The 18,036-nt window shown below is 39.4% G+C and overlaps 1 protein-coding gene across 1 annotated transcript in view; it reads right to left on the bottom strand.

The window, feature by feature from the left end:
• The window catches only part of asap3 (ArfGAP with SH3 domain, ankyrin repeat and PH domain 3), a 31,609-nt gene extending 14,736 nt beyond the window's left edge, over nucleotides 1–16,873 (bottom strand). Inside the window, exons 1-8 of the mRNA XM_008399953.2 lie at nucleotides 16,463–16,873; nucleotides 10,729–10,801; nucleotides 7,294–7,439; nucleotides 5,106–5,180; nucleotides 3,524–3,573; nucleotides 2,196–2,319; nucleotides 447–532; nucleotides 180–255 (exon numbers count right to left, since the gene is read on the bottom strand). Coding sequence (XP_008398175.1) covers nucleotides 180–255; nucleotides 447–532; nucleotides 2,196–2,319; nucleotides 3,524–3,573; nucleotides 5,106–5,180; nucleotides 7,294–7,439; nucleotides 10,729–10,801; nucleotides 16,463–16,588 — 756 coding nt within the window. The 5' untranslated portion in view covers nucleotides 16,589–16,873. The remainder of the gene's footprint in view (nucleotides 1–179; nucleotides 256–446; nucleotides 533–2,195; nucleotides 2,320–3,523; nucleotides 3,574–5,105; nucleotides 5,181–7,293; nucleotides 7,440–10,728; nucleotides 10,802–16,462) is intronic.
• Nucleotides 16,874–18,036: the final 1,163 nt, after the last annotated feature.

Here is an 18,036-nt window from a genome sequence, read left to right as displayed (position 1 = left end):
TGCAATTTAATCTGAGGTAAAAAAAAAAAAAAAAGGCCACCACACACAACCTGCAGAGACTTCAGGTCGTGTCTAACTAACTAAGGAAGTTGGGAGGGATTTTTCCAAGTTTTCCAAGTTTCAGGTCCTGCTTTACTGACTGAATGTAAAAAAGACAGAAAAAAGCAGCTTCTGTTTACCGTGTGAATAGAAGAAGCAAGTTTCTCAATGAATGGAATGAGATTCTCTGCAGCTTTCAGCCCATCCTGAAAAAAACTGAAACCAGAAAGCGACAAGTTGAGCCATGACTGGTATCCGACTCTGAATAACTCGGTTTCCAACAAGCAAACATCACATGCTGCGGCTGCAAAAGTAGCTCAGTATGCAAGTAAAAACATTTGAATGAATTAAATAAAAGTATAGTCGACAGTTAAAATGATGGAACTGATAATTGCTGACATACTAACCTGAGCTGGGCCTGGAAATATTTGATGAGGCTTTGGAGCAGATCGGGTCCCTGGCGCACCTTCAGCTCTTGGATCTTCAACAGATACTGAAAACATAAAAACACATTTGATTTAAAACCGCTTCATAAAACTGAGCCGCAGAGCGTTTTGACAAAATACTTTACAACCAACTTTGTTGTTGTTGTTAGTGCTGCATTCTTTCCAATATATCTTTATACTCCTTCAAAGGTTACATTTTACAGCACTTTAGTAGGTCAATGGATTCGAAAGACGTCAAAGAAACAGAAAGCTGGAAGAACTGCACTGTGAGCATCATTAAACAGCATAAGAAACCATCTGTTTCTGTAGCTGACGCGGCTCAGTGGCCTGTTTTCTGTTATGTTTATATTCATGCCTGTTTCTGTCAGTTTTCCTGGATGTGTGTCTGAACAGGGAGGAAGGAGGAAAAACTCAATTCCTTTCCTCTGCCTCTTCTATTGGTGTTCAGCTGGTCTACGTCAGAATGACAGACCATACTCATCATATTCATCTGAAGCACACACCAACACCTTCAGTAACATTTCCCTCATTTTGGGCATTGACATATGTCTGACTATGTAGGAGTGAGACTTTTAGCAGGAAGGCTAAACCCAACACAACAAAGTCTTTCCTTTAATCCTTCCAAACTTCTAAGATCTGCCTGTCAAGAAACATCTAAAAGTTGGAAATATTTTTAGCCTTTTAAAAAAGCTTAACAATCTCCGGTGAATACACAGGGAGCCTGTACTTCAGTAAAGCTAAGTATGCTAAATGCTAATATGAGAAGCTAAAAACAGCATAAACTGGCTTGTTGTCTTTTCTACTTGGTTTGAAGTGACAGCAAATGTCACCTTTGGTTCTAAATGTACATAATTAATGACCACTCACTAACAGAAGGCTAGTAAAATATGTTTTGAACACTGTTTATTATTATCCTTTTGGAGGAAGTGGAACAGGTCCAAACAGGTGTTAGCAGGTCAAAGGTTACAGAAAAATCAAATATTACATACTGGCCACAAAATCCTTACACCGACACAAAGTTATTCTCCTGGAATGAAGGAATGAAAACATCAGCAGCATGAAGCTTTAGCTTCCCACAGCTTTGTTACCATATGGAGCTTATTACCAACTGCTGTCAGCATTTCTATATGGTAGTTATTACAGTCAATATTAGCCGGGACCATTTCCACATCACAACAAAAAATCCCACGACTACTGAAGCAATAGCTTTTTTACAATGACCCTGCTTCTTATATCAGCCAGCTATACTGCAGTGTTGCTTCTAAACAGTAAATTAGTAGATATTGAGATTTAACAATTATTTTTTGCTTTCTGTTTGCTAGTTAATTAATTGTTCCTTGCAGCAGGCAGCCCACTGTTTCCTCCAATGAGGCTCTAAGTGCTGGGAGAAAACCAGCAGGATGCCGGACAGGAAACACCAGCTGGTTCGTTTATAGCCATGTACCCCACAGCATCTTTGAAAAGTGTTCACATCTCAAACCTTTTCACATTTTGTTGCTTTGCAGCCACAAACCTGAATTGTTGGGGTTTTATCTGATGGGCCAACACAAAGTACCACATAACTCCTGAGAAAGGAAAATGTCAATGCCAGATGGAAAACGCAACCCACAAAGCGGACCACCAGTGTAAAAATAAATAAAAGCCACCACAGGTAAAGCAAGAGTCCAGGTTTTAATGTTTGAACTGGCCCTGATCCCTGCCTTCTCTCACCTCACACATCTGCAGCTGGAAAATCCTCCTCTCCCTCTCCATGTCCTCCCCTCCGTCCGATCCGTCTCTCCTGCTCACCCCCAGCTGCCGCGTCTTCTCCCTTCGTTCCTTCTCCAGCTTCCCTCTGAAAAAGGGAAGAGGAAAGCAGAATTTGAGGCAACAAAAATAGAGGATCATTCTTAATCATTTACCACTGTCACGTGTTTAAAAGGCTATTTTCTGAAGAGACGTTGTTGTGTCATCGTGTAAAAGAGTGGTTCTTTTTAAACCAGCTCATCTGAAAAGCGGAAGGAAAGCCAGAAAAAGTAAAACATGTTTATATCAGCAGAAAACATTCGACAGCAGAGATGCTGCATGCTTTAAGGTGGCTGAGCTTTATTTTATTGCAAAGTAATGGGAAATAACCAAACGGACGACATATTATTATGTGCTTTCAAATGTGTTTTATAGTCACTGAACTTTGTCACATTTTCCCCAGTTAAACCCACAACTTCAATATTTCACTGGGATTTTAAATGACTGAGGTCAGAGTAGTGAAAATGGAAAAAAAGTGGTGCATGGTTTTTATTATATTGCAAATAAAGATCCAGGAGCTGTGGAGTGGATTTGTATTCAGACTGTTTAAAACTTCAGGTTTTCTACCAGCTTTACAGACCCAGAAACTGAAATGTTTCCATTCTCCTTTGCAAAATAGCTCAAATTCCCTCAGATAAGATTTACAACTTCTGTGAACATCAATCTTTGCTTGGATTTAGTCTGGACTTTAACTAGCCCATTCTAACACATGAACGATGCTAGATCTAAACCTGTGGCTGTATGTTTGTGTTTCTGTCCTGCGTGTAGATCAAGCTTAGCCTCAGTCTCAGGTTTGCACTGGATGCGGCTCTGTTCATATTCAACTTTGACGAGTTCCTCTGTCCCTAGGGAAAAAAAGCATCCCAAAGCATGATGCTGCCTCCACCGGTGGGGGATATGTTCAATGAATTTAGACCAAAAGGTCAAACTCTTCTCCTCTGACTGGAGCATCTGATCGTTGTCCAGTCAACAGATTCTCCCACCTGAGCTTTGAATGTGTGCAGCTCCTCCAAATTTTGACATTTTTACAACCTTTTGAAGGCAATCTGTTACACTATCATTCTTTTAATATAAGAGATTAAAGAAACCTTTATAATAAAATATGCATAGCTTTTCTTCCATTTTCCTATAAAGCACAGCAAATCACAATATGACAGATCAAAGTTTGAAAGTTTGTCTTTCATTCAAACTGTTTTTTCTCAGTAAATATCAAGAATGTTGCAGCGTGAGAGCAAAAAGACGAGTGTAATTACAATTTTATGTCATAATCCTTCCAACTCTTCTCCATGTGTTTCTTCAGCTCCTGTAAGAGAGGAGAATAGTTTGAGAACAAGCCGTAACTCCTTCTGCTACGTCAACCTGTGCGCCGCCTTGCTGAACAGGATTTCTGTGGCAATTTGCCATCCGCCACAGTGACAGAGAAACAAAGTCCAGTCATGGAGTCAGCTGTTCAGAGACAGGGCAGGACGGGAGCTTACCTAAGCATTCGTCTGCTGTTACTCACTGGCTTGTAGGCACGGTGAATCAAGAGGACTAAAATACTGAGCAAGACACGTGAAAGCAACACTGAGGCAGAGCCAGGCTTTACTCAGGCTTACATAATCTGTACAGATTAGAATATTTATTGTCCTTATGTAATAATATATAAATAACCTCCTAAATGGTCATAATGGGTATACATAGTCGTATATCTATGTATGAATTGCTGTTTTTATCTGTTATTTTATTTCCTGTAAAGTTTATGCAGTTGTAGCTTAATGTCTGTGAACCAAAGTAAAATGTTTGTTTGTGCACAAAATCTTTGCCAATAAAGCTCATTCTGATTATATTAGCATCATAAAATTATGCTTTTTCTTAATATCATTTCATACACCATTTTCTTAAAAATAATGTCACCCTAAACGCATCAACTTTACATTTTTGGTATGATTAAAAAGATGCAGACTAGGGCTGAAATGATTAATCGGATTAACTGTGATGAATCAATTTTTGAAGTAATTTAGTAACGGACTCAGATACATGACATTTCCTGAACAAAAAACGACATGCTCAGAGCTGTAATTAAGCTAAGCTGTACAAGAATATATTTGTTTTGAATTTAAGATAAAAACACCTTTGTCTATAAATATGTTTTCCCCAAAACTCCTGAAAAGGAATAGTTTTAGCTTCACCTGGTTCAAATTCTGCAAAAACAAAAATTTCATCTTTTGCCTTTCGCATCTTTTGCTGTCCAATTAATCAAAAACTAAAAATAAACATATCAACCCTACACTGTGTTGATGTTAAGTCAATCAGAGAGGGCCGAGCTTTTCTCATGTTGATTATAGATGTGCGGATCCTTTACTGCAAACGATCCAAGTGTCCTCTAAAGGAATGAAACGTCATGGCAGTTAGGCAGTAAAATATTTTAAAAGGAATTTAATTATTCGTTTCCAAAGAACTGCATCTTGTCACTCACTGATGTGTTTTTTTACCATTTGAGAATAAAAACAAGAATATTACTCATTAGAATATTACTAGTGAATTATTTCAGTAAAACAAGTGAAACTGATTCTTTCGGATTATTAATAAATTTAAAATTTGTATTTGAGATCATTTTAATAAAAAGTCCTCATGTGTTGCTGTTTAACACATACTAGAGACTGAAAGGATTACTTTGGACAGCATAAAAATATTTTTCAAAGAGCTACAGTCAGAATAATAAATCCATTAATAAATGTTACAATTAATTTAAAGCTGTAATATTATAATCTCTTCATGTCTTGGTAGCTGCTAATGCCATTTAAAAACTATAGAAGTTGTTTTTGCATCATTTGTCATGGTGTTCATACTCACTAATCTGCCGTCCCGGAGTTCAGACTTCAGCACATTTTCCAAAGGAAACGCCATGATGTTGTTGAGGTTTTGGACCTAAAATATGAAATCAAACAGCAAATGACTAAAGAGAGTTTAAGTTTCCTTTACAACATCACACATGGCACCAATCAAAAGAAACATGGATCATCGCACACACACACACACACACACACACACACACCCTTATACATGCTCAAAAAATTCACTCAGCATATTTACTATATTTCCCAATAGGCCTGCATTTCTGGGAACGAGAAAATGAGGTGCACTCATTTTGAACTGGTGAGTCACACGATGAACGATGTGAGGATCCGTGTGATGCAACTGTGATGGTAGTTTGGGGTTTGGTAACGGTAAAGAGTGGGTTGTAATTAAATTCAGATTTAGGAGGTTCACAATATTTTGGCACTGAATGAATCACAAAGCAACAAACAGGTTACCGAACAGGGAGAACTTTACAGTCACAAACTACAGAGACAACAATGAAACTGCATTTTTCCATGGTTAATATGAACAACTCAACTGAATAATAATCAAATCAGCTTAATGGAAAAATGTAAAAAATAGATGAAGGAATATATAAATATCTAAAATGGGCTGCACAGTGGCGCAGTTGGTAGAGCTGTTGCCTTGCAGCAAGAAGGTTCTGGGTTCGATTCCCGGCCCCGGTCTTTCTGCATGGAGTTTGCATGTTCTCTCTGTGCATGCGTGGGTTTTCTCCGGGTACTCCGGTTTCCTCCCACAGTCCAAAAACATGACTGTTAGGTTAATTGGTCTCTCCAAATTGTCCCTAGGTACTCCGGGTACTCCGGTTTCCTCCCACAGTCCAAAAACATGACTGTTAGGTTAATTGGTCTCTCCAAATTGTCCCTAGGTGTGAGTGTGTGTGCATGGTTGTTTGTCCTGTGTGTCTTTGCGTTGCCCTGCGACAGACTGGCGACCTTTCCAGGGTGACCCCGCCTCTCGCCCGGAACGTTAGCTGGAGATGGGCACCAGCACCTCCTGACCCCACTGAGGGACAAGGGTCTAAGACCAAGTAGAATATGTTGGTAAACTATTGCAAAGGGAAATTTTGCAACAAATTATTATAATCTGGGGTTGCTTTTTGGGGAGAAGGTGAATGAAATTCACAAGAGACCCAAAACCTTCAAACTTCTGCAAGAATGCTTAAGATGAGGGGTGCAACACCACAGTAGATCTAAAATCAAACAAAGACTGGTTCCACTTTACATCCAACATGTTTGGACACATTTTACAAGGTGTAGGCTGAAAAACTTTTACCCAAGAAGACTAAATCCTGTTGGTGTAGCAAATTGGTCATTCTAGCTTTTATATTTTTCTTCCAACAAGTTTGTTACACATTTGAACAACACAACATGTGTGTCATTTTAAAGGAGGATACCTTTAATCACTTGTATTTCACAAAAACCTGGTGTTTTGTAAGGGGTGTGGACACTTTGAGAGCCACTGCTCATGAACCAGCTGCCACAGTTTCCGGTCAGGGAAGTAAATCAAATTGTTTTTGGGTTGGTTTTTGTTTGGCTCACAGCATAGCTACACATCTACAACCTCCAGGTAACTATGCACAGGCTTCTTGTGTAGCTTTTCTGGTGAACTGCTCTTCCCCAAGTTAAATAATGTCCAGCCACTTTCGAGAGTTGACTGTAGGGCTAAGCTTGCTGTGTTGACACAGCAGCCTGGACTCCAGAAGGAAAGCTTTGGGTGGTTTCCAGAAGCTGAGGCAAGCAAGTTCATAACAAGTTTAATCTGACACAGGAAAACACTGTGGACAGACGATCAATGTATGCCTTAAATCACTCATTTTTAATCATTCAGATCCACTTTTAACATCTGTTAGGTATTGTCTCCACTGAGAGGCCCTGACTGACACAATTTGGGGAGGGGGTTTGGTGAATGTGTGCTGGTGCTGACTCACGCCTCACACACACAGGCCTGGGATAAATTATCAACACCACAGAGACAGAGGGAGTTCAGTGGGAGGGTTCTGGACCGTCGCAGGCAAAAGGTGCAGCTAATAAAACTCCCTTTCTTCTCACACCGTTTGTGTTCAGGTTACAGCATTCTTTTCATCGCTGTTTTGTCTTCTTTCTTAAACACTCTATTGTCTTTGTAGATCAAGTTCCCATTTGCACTTTTTTCCCCTCACCAGGTTTTTGAAGAGGGACGTGACCTCTCTGGTGAAAACGGCCAAGTTCAGGAAGCCTGTGGAGATTTCATTGTTGTCCTGACTCAGGTGGCTGTTCCCCAAGTTCTCCATCACCTCAATGTACTGCTCTTTGTTTTCCACGTGTGCTAAAAAAAAAAAAAAAAAAAAAACCACAGACAAGCAGAGCATGAAGATTGATCCAGACAAAGAAAAACAAATTACTCAGACTTGCACTACAAGTTCAGAAAACTTGATGATGGCAGACAGACTTTAACAAACATGTGGAATAGATTAGAGCAGCAGCACATAAAGATCCATGTTTCTGCGGTTTATACGGCTCTTTACCAGAGGTCATGACCTTATGCAGATTAAAGACTTGAATCTTCATGAGCATAAATTGGTTTGTCATTGGCAAATGTTTGTTTACAATTACATGAGACATTTATGATCCTGTTATTATTCTCTTCGTCTCTTTTGTCCAATGTGAAAAACAACTCAGCGAAACAAATGTTACATTTTTATCAATTTGATATTTTGTTAGAGGCCTAAAAAGGAAAGAGACATTTTATTTACACTGCTGCAGCTCCATGTTTTAATATAAGCGTATGTTATTTCTTAGCAGCCTTTATAAGCTCATACTTTATATCTAAAATTTCCCGATTGAGACGGTGCTAAAATAACTTGATGGAAAGCAACATGTGCACCTGTTTGGCTCATGCTGTCTGCCAGAATGTTTCATCTTAAAGAAAAGTTTAATTGAAAACAAAGTAACTGTTAAAAAAAAGAATAATTTTGTTATTAGTGGAAAAGTTTCTGGGTTTTGTAGCAGTAATTAACCAAACAGATACATAAGCTGGTTGAAAACAGACAAGAAAAAGCTTTTTACTTGAGTTTTATAGATCTGGTAGGGAGGAAGCACCTCCAGGATTTACCCTGAACCATCAAGTGGGAGTTTTTGAGTGGGAGGATTTCTAATTCTTACTGGCTGACTTCCTCCATCATTTTGTTTCAGACATTCCCCAATTCAAACTCAAAGGTGTTTCCAACTGTGAGACCTGGAACATTTTCCACCTGCATTGCACATGTTCCATATTCCTCACGTGTAAATTTCAAAGTAATAATTAAAACTTGATTCTGTCGAAGCAATTTCACTAAAACATCAATAAAAAGGTGGAGCAATAAAAAAAGTCACCACAGATTTTTAAGTTAAACCTTTTCTCTCCTCGAAAAGCAAGAACATACAGCAAAATGTATTAAAAGTTTGTTAAATGTTTTCATGAAGTACGCTCTCTATAAAACCATCATTTATAGTTTTATTGCTGAAAATAAAGGCTTTTTACAGGAGCATGTTTCCATTCCCTGTCACACTCAGTGAAGTAGGAGACATGACGTTCTCTCTGTCAGCTGACGTAATTTCTATAAACAGAGTGTGAAAACTGACACACAAAAAAACCAGCTAGGGCGAAACAGGCTTTCACCTCAGTTATTCTAACTAACCCAAAGAGAGAAAGGATGTCAACATTTACCGTAACATAACAATAGAGAATTATAAAATAGGTAAATTAGGGCAAACATAAACGCCAAGAAACTTTGTTTTCATAAATAAATTCATGAAACTCAGAAAGCAAACAGCTGAATCACCAAAAAGCCTGAGGCTGATTTTTCAGCCGACCTTTAAAAGTTAAATACCACTAGAGAAACTCTACACTGACTGGTCTGCAAGAACACACACAGAGTCACAAACCGCAGCAATCTGGAAGAAAACGTGTACTTAGAGTCAATATGAATGAAAAGAAGGCGAACCTCACAACGTATTATTGCATGTGTGACGAGGTAAGGGGGTCGTCTGACCTGCACATGGGGGAGGGGAGGCTGCACAACTTATCCTATTTATGCAGAAGTAATAAATAGTCCTCCTATTGGCCTCCCATCATCACATTACCGGAACTCCTCCATATGATCTTACTTAGATAAACAGGAAGAAGATGGAAGTAATGATGGACTTCTACTCTGCACATACGGGAAAGCCGCTGACTGTATCGGGTTGCCTAATTCAGTGCAGCTGCCTGGTTCTGGCATCAAAAAAACGTTGGATGATTGAAATAGGAAGCAGGATGTTAAGCAGAGAAAACGGTTTTCTGAATGCGTTACTCAGTTGTTTTGAACATTTTTGAGAAAGTGCTCACATCTGACATAGTTCTGCTGAATTACGCTGACGACAGTCTGCATGACACACTCTCAGTAGGAGAGCAACCTGGGCTGCTGGACTTCAAGGTCACTGAACTGAGCAGCAGATTGTTGCCATTTACTTTCACACAGACACTTCTAAACCACTCTCCCTCTTTTTAATATAAAAACAATCATCAGAAAGCACACCAGGTATCTGTCCCTGTCCTCTAAACAGCTCGGTTCCACTTTGGCTTCCTGACATCCTCCTATGGCGCAGTAAGATGAAATATGTGGAGGCTTCCCAAGGCACTGAGCTGTTTATCTCGCAATAATAGAGGCTGACATTTATCCCAAAACAAGCTACTAAGTAGACATGCTTAACTTGTTTTGGAAAGAGTACCGTAGTCAAGCAGTGTTTTAGTGGTCTTACGTCTAAACACGTAAATCACAACCTTTAATTTTTCCATAACAATTTGGAAAATGGTGCCAAATTATATGTTATTTCATGACATCTTCTTCTTGTTATATGAAGACTGAAACTTCTTACAATACTATTTTAGATTTAGTTTCAAACTTGTCCGCTGCTAATATTCACACTTGTGAAGCCACATGTTACCAAAGTTGCTGAGAAGTTATTTTTTCCATCCCCAAGCCAACTTTCAAGACTTGAAGGGGAAACTCTGAGACAAATGTTAACTGTGTCAGGGGCAAAGTCAATAATAGATAAGAGGCAAGTCCAAACTCAGTTGCACTTTTTGATGGTTTGTCAAGTCTAAAATGCTTGAGATGGAAGTTAAAATCATCTTTCAAGTCTTTGTGTAGGAAGTCGAAGTTGAATCCCAGCACCATGAGGGACAAATCAAAGTCATGTGTCTTTGAAGGACAGGTCCAAAATGGGTTGCATATCTTCCAGGGACAACTCCAGGACAAGTTGCATGTTTTGAGGACCAAGTCTAAGACAAGTATCAACTCTTTGATATGTAAATAAAAGTCAAGACCCAAGTCTTTGGGGATCAAGTTCAAATCCAGTTTAAAGTCTATAAGGGGAAAATCCAAGGAAGTCACATATTTGAGTGTCAACTACAATTATCTTAAGATTATGTGAATCATAAACAATAACATTGCTAAGTGTTAGTTCCACGATGTGATTCTTTGCTGCTGTTTGTGTAAAACTGATGCTGGGTTGCTGCACCCCATCAATGCCACAAAGAAGCGTCTACGACCATGGAACCATGGAACCCCTCCTCCATGGTGATGGATGCTTACCGAGTCCAGACGTGTGTATTGCTTTAATCGTCTTCTTCATCCTGTGCAGAGTTGAGTTGTCCATCTCCAGACACTGGAACACACAGAAACAACATTTACTCAGACTACTGTCTGACTAATCTACATATTGGGAAGATAATTTGAGCATTGTTCAGAGAGACATTTGAGAAACCGTGTCTGCCTGATCTTCTCACAGTGTGTGACTAAGGCAGACAGGTTTTATCCAGATAACTGTCTTGGCTTGCCATTCACAGCCCCAGATGATGCAAGTGCAATTGTGTCACTTGCAGCTTTTCAGGTTTAGGCTGTACTTGGAAGCAGACCAGAGGCAGGTTGCTACCTGGCTCCACTCTAAATGAGCAGTAAACCTTGTTCAAACCATGAGGATTGAGCCTATTTATTTAGTTTATTCTCCTCACACAGGCCACTTGTTGCAGTAAGCTGGTGTTGAGGCTCCACCCAGCAGGCACCACAAATAGAGACAGTAATTTATATTTGACCATGTCTTGTTGCATGTTGTTGTTGTTTCCCCAGCCCTGCCCTTCGTAGTTAAGAACTCTCCCTGATTTATTCATCAAAAAGGGCGAATGTTGGGTGTATTTATGGAAAGTCGCAGTCGGAGAATGGAAAGAGTTTTAGTGAAAGCTGCTGCCTCATTTGAGCTTACTTTGCTTCATGAGCTGGACACCAAGAAACGTTGCATTGTCACCAGAAACCTCACAAGGTGAATCTGTTCAATCACATGGCAGCAACTGATCACATTTATCTCTCCAGACATGGGAAAGATGGAATACTGAGGTTCAACATCAGAACAGAGAGGACAGGGACGTAAATGAGACTAAACATGACATAGGTGTTTGAGCCAGACTAGTATTTCAGAAGCTGTTGATTTACATGGATTTCAAATAACCATTTCTCTGGAGAATGGTCTGGACAAATAGAAAATACTCAAGGAATAGAGTTTGGAGGATAGCAAATGTCTTGCTGCTGTGAGATGGTTTAAGATGATACAAAGACTCAGCTAAAGCTCAAATAACCTTTCACAACCAAGGTTTGCAGAATGTTATTTATCTAGTACACATACGAGCACAACACCATGAAGAAGACCGGCTACAGCAGCAGATGACCATGCCTGTTGTCATTTCTGTCAGTTAAGAAAAAGGAAACTGAGGCAACAATTCACACAGACTTATCAAACAATGATGAAAGGAGGAAAAATGTTTCCAGGTAAAATTAGTCCGTTTTTCCATCGTCACTCAGATGCATCATAAAAACATGGATCCATCTTGTTCTGCATCAACTTTTAAGACTGGTGGTGCAAAAGTTTGGAGATATTTTTTGACACACTTCATAGATTTAAGACTGTTCTGAAGGAAACGAATAAAACCTAATAAAGATAAAGTGTATATCCTTAACCTTTATCTGACTTTATTAAAACTACAAGTGCATCAAAAATCGTGGGGGATTTTAGTTTTATTGAAGTCAATGACCTGAAATTGCTTTATATATTTCAATCTATGAGTTGTCAAGGGAAATTTGGTCAATCCAGTCTCTGTTTGCACAACTGGTGCATCTCTGCTTTCCCTCCATGCATCAGAAAAGTCAAGCTGACCAGAAATCCAGTCCTTTGTGCAACAGATAAGGAGCTCTGCCCGTCTCATGTGATTAAACTTTAAAAGCTACAAAGTCTGCTTGAGAGCTACTCTGCGTGTAGCTGGCATGTGATCCTGTATTTCCTACATTACATACAGAACTCTATGCCAGAAGTTTAATCCCAAGAGAAACTTTTCAATCTCTTTATAGGAAAAAAACAATATTTTCTTTATTAATATGATCTCCCTGAGTCTTTGCCTCTAATCAAGATAGATAAGTAGCAGCCAGATTGTTTGTGTGTGTGTGTGTGTGAGGGGGGGGGGTTAAATAGCGTCTGTGCCCTAAACCACAAACATGCCCACACATTCACCCTCGTCATCAATCAAGCTTCTGCTTCTTGGGCAGACTAAACATTATACCCATATCCAGTTATAAAAAGTGTGTTGCCCTTACATCTGTGTGTCTGTGTGCACACATGTTGGATTCCAGCATGACTCTCCCCACTGAGCTATTTCTGTTATGTATTTTCCAATACATCATGTCCATAAAATAAGGAACCTAAACACAAGCATAATGCATCAGACAGCTGCAAAAAACTGGATTCTCCAGTCCAGCTTTGCTTCATTGTTATGGTTCTAAAGAACTCCCAAAAGAAAACCTTAAAAATGTCTTCAGTCCTATTAGAATATCTGCACTGTATGCATTATTTTAGGGAGTTTTGCTTGACATGAATTCATTTTCTACACAAATTAAAAATCTTCTTTTTACAAAACAAAAAAAAAGTCTGGGTGACTCATGAGATCCCCAATGATCTATAATGTCTTGTGATAAGATGAGAACGGATGGGCTTGTGTGTGTGTGTGTGTGTATGTGCACACTTGAATTATTTGTTTTCTGGCAGGGTTCATGGCAACTTCTCTCTCTGTTTCCTCCTTTGCCCGAGGATTTTTGGGAGGAGACATTTCAAATAAACAGAATTGCACACAGAGACCTCAAACAAGCCTGAAGCCAGCCCTGCAGTTCAAACAAAAAATACAAAACAAAACAAAAAGCTGGCCTTCACCACCATCATGCTTCCCAACTAGGACAAACACAGCCATGCATGATTAAAACCACAGGCTCAACTCTCTGTCAACAGGTGACACTTTTTTGCGACATGTGGCCAGTGTTTGTCTGATTCCTGCTTGATCGAGGACGTCCAGTTCATTCCTGAAAGGCAACATTAGTTTATGTAACTTTTACTGTCCTGATGATGCAAGTCAGTCCACACTGAATGCTACAGAGAACCAACATTCAGCCCATTTTCCCTCAACAATGTAAGAGTGGAAAAACAGTGGGGAACAGGCAGAGGCAATAACAAAGCAGAACAGCATGGCCTGGTTTCTGTTATTAAAAATAGCAAGGTTTTTAAAAGTTAGCATTTGAAAATAAGATTTTCCTTCATACGGTTTACGAAATGCACAACGTTTTAAATCAAATGTGTATCTTTTGAGTCTGATCTGTCCATTTTTAAAAAGTTTTTACAACTTTTCGGCACACAAAAGTGAAAAAATATTCTGTGTAAGAGACAGCAGTTTTAAATCTGACATAAATTGAGGATTTACACGTTTATCCTCATTTAGTCATCAAAGCATAAAGCTTTGTCTGAGATTTGTTAAGCTTAAAACAGTGCATCAATGTGCTTAGAAAGACAAAACGGTGAGAGTTTTTGATTCATCCAGTAATTAAAGAACAGTAAAATATTCTGATTGTCGTCCAAGGCAGTGTTTAACCAACCCTGGTCCTCGAGGCACACTGCCCTGCATGTTTCAGATGTTTCCTGCTTTATTACGACTCCTTCAGCTGAACGCAGTTCATCAAACACCTGTCAACTGAAATCACCTGGGCTGAAGCAAGGAGACACTTAAAACATGCAGGCCAGTGAGCCTTGAGGACAAGGGTTGGGGAAACACTGAACTGAGATGTAGTACTGCCCTTCCCCCACATGTTTCTGCACAATTTGCATCAGATGGCTGAAAGAAAGATCCCCCACCTTTTCCCTTCTTACTAGAAAGACAAACTCAGCTGTTTGGAAATCTTTACAGCGACAAAAACAAGAACTGACTTGGAAATTAAAGAAGTACTCAGAAGTAACCTCAACCTTCTACAAAAAGTAAAGTGGAAATTAATATGTCTACTAAATGAAGCCACATCATCAGCTGCTAATTATTATTAATTGTATTATGTTATATGGCTTTCTGCACTATTATTCAGCAAACAGATTTTCATGCAACCCCTCAGACATCTATATCATGTCTTGATGACAGAACATATGAATCCGTGTCGTTTCCACTCATGTCAAAGAGCCTAAAGGTGTATTAAACTAATGTTTTTGTGATAGAAAACTAATTTATGTTGATTTTCATGTTTTTTTTCACATTTCAAAGTTAAACTAAAAGATAAACAGCATGACAGAGTGTGCCTCTTCTTCTGCAAAGATCCATAGCAGAAGCAGGATGCATGTCAGACAGTACAAATAAATGATGGAGTCATGTATGTTATTGGCAAGTTTAAAAAAAACAACAATATATTACAATAAAATCTGGGGAGCTTTTTTTTATCTTACAATTTACTTTCAGTTGTTGTTCTTCTGCTTAGCATTTCTATGCTGCAGAGTGGAACTGTTCGCAGCATGGCTGCCTTGCAGCAAGAAGGTTCTGGGCTCAAATCCCTGCCTGGGTCTTTCTGCATAGACCTTGGTGTTCTCCCCATGCATGTGCAGGTTCTCTCTGGGTCCTCCAGCTGTTTGCCTCTTTCCAAAAACATTCCTGTGAATTGCTCCCAGTAATTGCCATGGGGTATGAGTGTCTGTCTGCCGGGATGTTGCACTGTGATGGACTTGTGACCTGTTGGGGGCATCTCCCGCCTCTCACCCTCCAACTGCTGGTGACAAGCACCACCCCCCCACCTCCAGACTCTGCCAGGAGAAACATGTAGGCAATAGAGGAACGGAAGGATAAGATCTATAAAGTTATTTCCAAATAAGTTCTGACTGCAGGTCTCAGCATCCAGCAGCCTCTACCCCAACAGTAAAATGTTTTAAAGTCGTTCTGTTATGTTTAGTCTGGTTTACAGTCAGAGGGTGACATGCAGTGTTGTTATAACATTTGTCTGTAAACTAACAGAAGAGGTTAAATTAAGATGTGGTTGACTTTACTTCCAAATCAGACCGTGGAGCAATTCATTCTAACATTCTGTTTTACTTTGTTTGTTTAAAATTTACAATAATAATTAGCAAACTATATATATATATATATATATATATATATATGTGTGTGTGTGTGTTTCTGACAGCAGTAAATGACTGGGATGGATTCAAATATGGGAGAGTAAAAAGGTAAAGGCTTCAAATGCATTTATTATTTTTCTTTTTTTATTAATTTTCTTTTTCAATTATTTTTTCCACATTCAGTATTTTTAATGCATTTTTTAATTTGGTGCGACATTTAATTTAGTTATATTTTCTCTATTCTGTGTTTATGATTTTTTTTATTTACTGTTGATTTTTAATTGATTTATTTTTATTTATCCTATGATAGTTGTGTTATTTTTATAATACAACCTGAGGAAGAAAAAGCAACCTTGGCTTCAAGATTCATCCAAAATTTAAAAAATCAACAACATATATCAGAGATCGGATATATAGTCTTGTCAAAGTAATCTGTATCGGCCTTAAAAACATATAGAGGAAAATCTCTAAGTGGCAATATTATGAAATGACTTAAAATGACACAAACATTAAAAAAATAAGTTTAGAAAAGTCCCTCTCTGTTCATATTTGTTTTCTCTTAAATTCATACAAATAAAAATATGATGCATTTACCTGACGAAGAGGAGCAGCAAATTTAAAATGCCCTAAAGCCCCCCTCCTGGTGACGCCACTGCTTTCCCTCTGGAATGGCTCACTAACTTATTACACCCGTTTATGGAAGATGAAACCGATCAGAAATTTGAAGTGGGAATGAATGTTGAAGGCGTTTCAGAAATCCGTCCACAGGTGAGTGTGTTCGGCCCATTACCTGCAGCGGCACCGCTAAGAAAGCCGAGCAGGTAAACAGACAACACGGAGGTGAACCGCCTCCCACCGCACCATTGTTCCTACCTCTTCCACGGCTGACACGGTGTTCTTGCAGTCGCTCATCTTGGACTGGAAGCTGGAAGTCCCGGGCGAAGACAAATCCTCGTTTGTCAGCTCGACAAAATCCGAAATACTTATTCGCTCCGGCATGATTCTAGAAAGAAAGGGGCTCCGAAATTCACCGAGCGAAATAGTGTGCCAAAGTTTTACGCGCGCATGTAATTCCCATTTGAAGAAGACGTGGACTCTGTTTGCTTCGCTTGCGTTCAAACAGAGAAGCTCGAAAAATGTGTAGTCCTTCAAAGAACCGGTTTCACACAGGAAAGTCACCTAAAGTCGGAGCTGAGGTCGGACTGGACGTACGCTCCACTCAGCAGATGTGTGCGCCTTGAGATCCTTCTGCGCGTTCCGGGAGGGAAGGAGGGAGGGAGGGATCTCTGGGGAATCACGTGGGGAAACTTTCTGGCGCAGTGGAACAAGCAAGGTTGTCCCTTTCATTAAATACCTCTCATTTCTATGCAAACTCCTCAGAGCTTCAAGAGCGGTCGCCATGGATAAGCAGAAGCCTCTCTCACGATGTGAGCTGCAGGAATTTGAATGAATAAAGTGAAGGAATTAAAAACTCGGAGAATAAGCATTGTTCATCAACACTGAGTTTCTGTTTTAATTTAAGCTGCATGAAACGCAAATTTGCAAAAACCTGGCCGTATGGATTTTTGCCTGTAGAGTTTTGGACATGCTTCTTTTCTTGGCTAAGAATCTAAAGTTCCTTATTCATGCTTCACAAAAGAGACGCTTTTCATTGAAGCGGAGTTGCTGAAGTCCCTCCCTCCCCTGCAGTCCCTGCACTGACATTTCCTGAAATATTCAGAAAACAACCAGAGAAGAAAAAAAGGGGAGAGAGGTTTAAAAAAAACTGCAAGAATACGTGATTCAAGTCCAGCATGCCTGACATTGTCAACCCTGCCAGCTCAATGAAAGGAGGTGTATCAGTGAACGTTGCCTCAGGGTGAGCAGTGACATCATATACTTTAAAGTAGAGATGATAGCAGGAAGCTGCATTATTTTTCTGTCGCCAACCGCGAAATCTGCTACAAGAGATACAGAGAAACAGTTCCAGCTGTGGGGGATAATATCCTTGTTTTCTCTGTGTTCATCTACATAAAAAAAATAAACGGACAAAAAAAAAAACTTTACTTTACTTTGTGAAATAAAGGTTTTATTTGAGTTGCTACTCAATAAATACAAGAGAAACTTGCACCCATATTTATACCCCAGATCGCATTTAGCTACACCACAACTACAAACATCAATGTAGTGTTAGGTTTATAAAAAAAATATTGTGAAGCTGAAGTAAAAATATACACGATTTTTAACTTTTATTTTGGTGAGTAGCAATCTGAAAAAGTGTGGGGTGCCATGCAGCCCCTTTACTCTGAAACCCCAAAGTAAAACCCAACCATTTACCTTCAGACGACATCAGAGAGCTCAGCTACTGAACTGTTACTCTGGAGGAATGACACGTTCAGGAACTGATGGACGCAGGGACTGAACAGCGAATACAAAAACAGGTGTTTATTTAGGAGATAAACTATTTC

This window comes from Poecilia reticulata, linkage group LG22 (genome assembly GCF_000633615.1).
Source record: "Poecilia reticulata strain Guanapo linkage group LG22, Guppy_female_1.0+MT, whole genome shotgun sequence".
Classification (NCBI taxonomy): Eukaryota; Metazoa; Chordata; class Actinopteri; order Cyprinodontiformes; family Poeciliidae; genus Poecilia; species Poecilia reticulata.
This window is presented reverse-complemented; position numbering and strand designations above follow the sequence as displayed.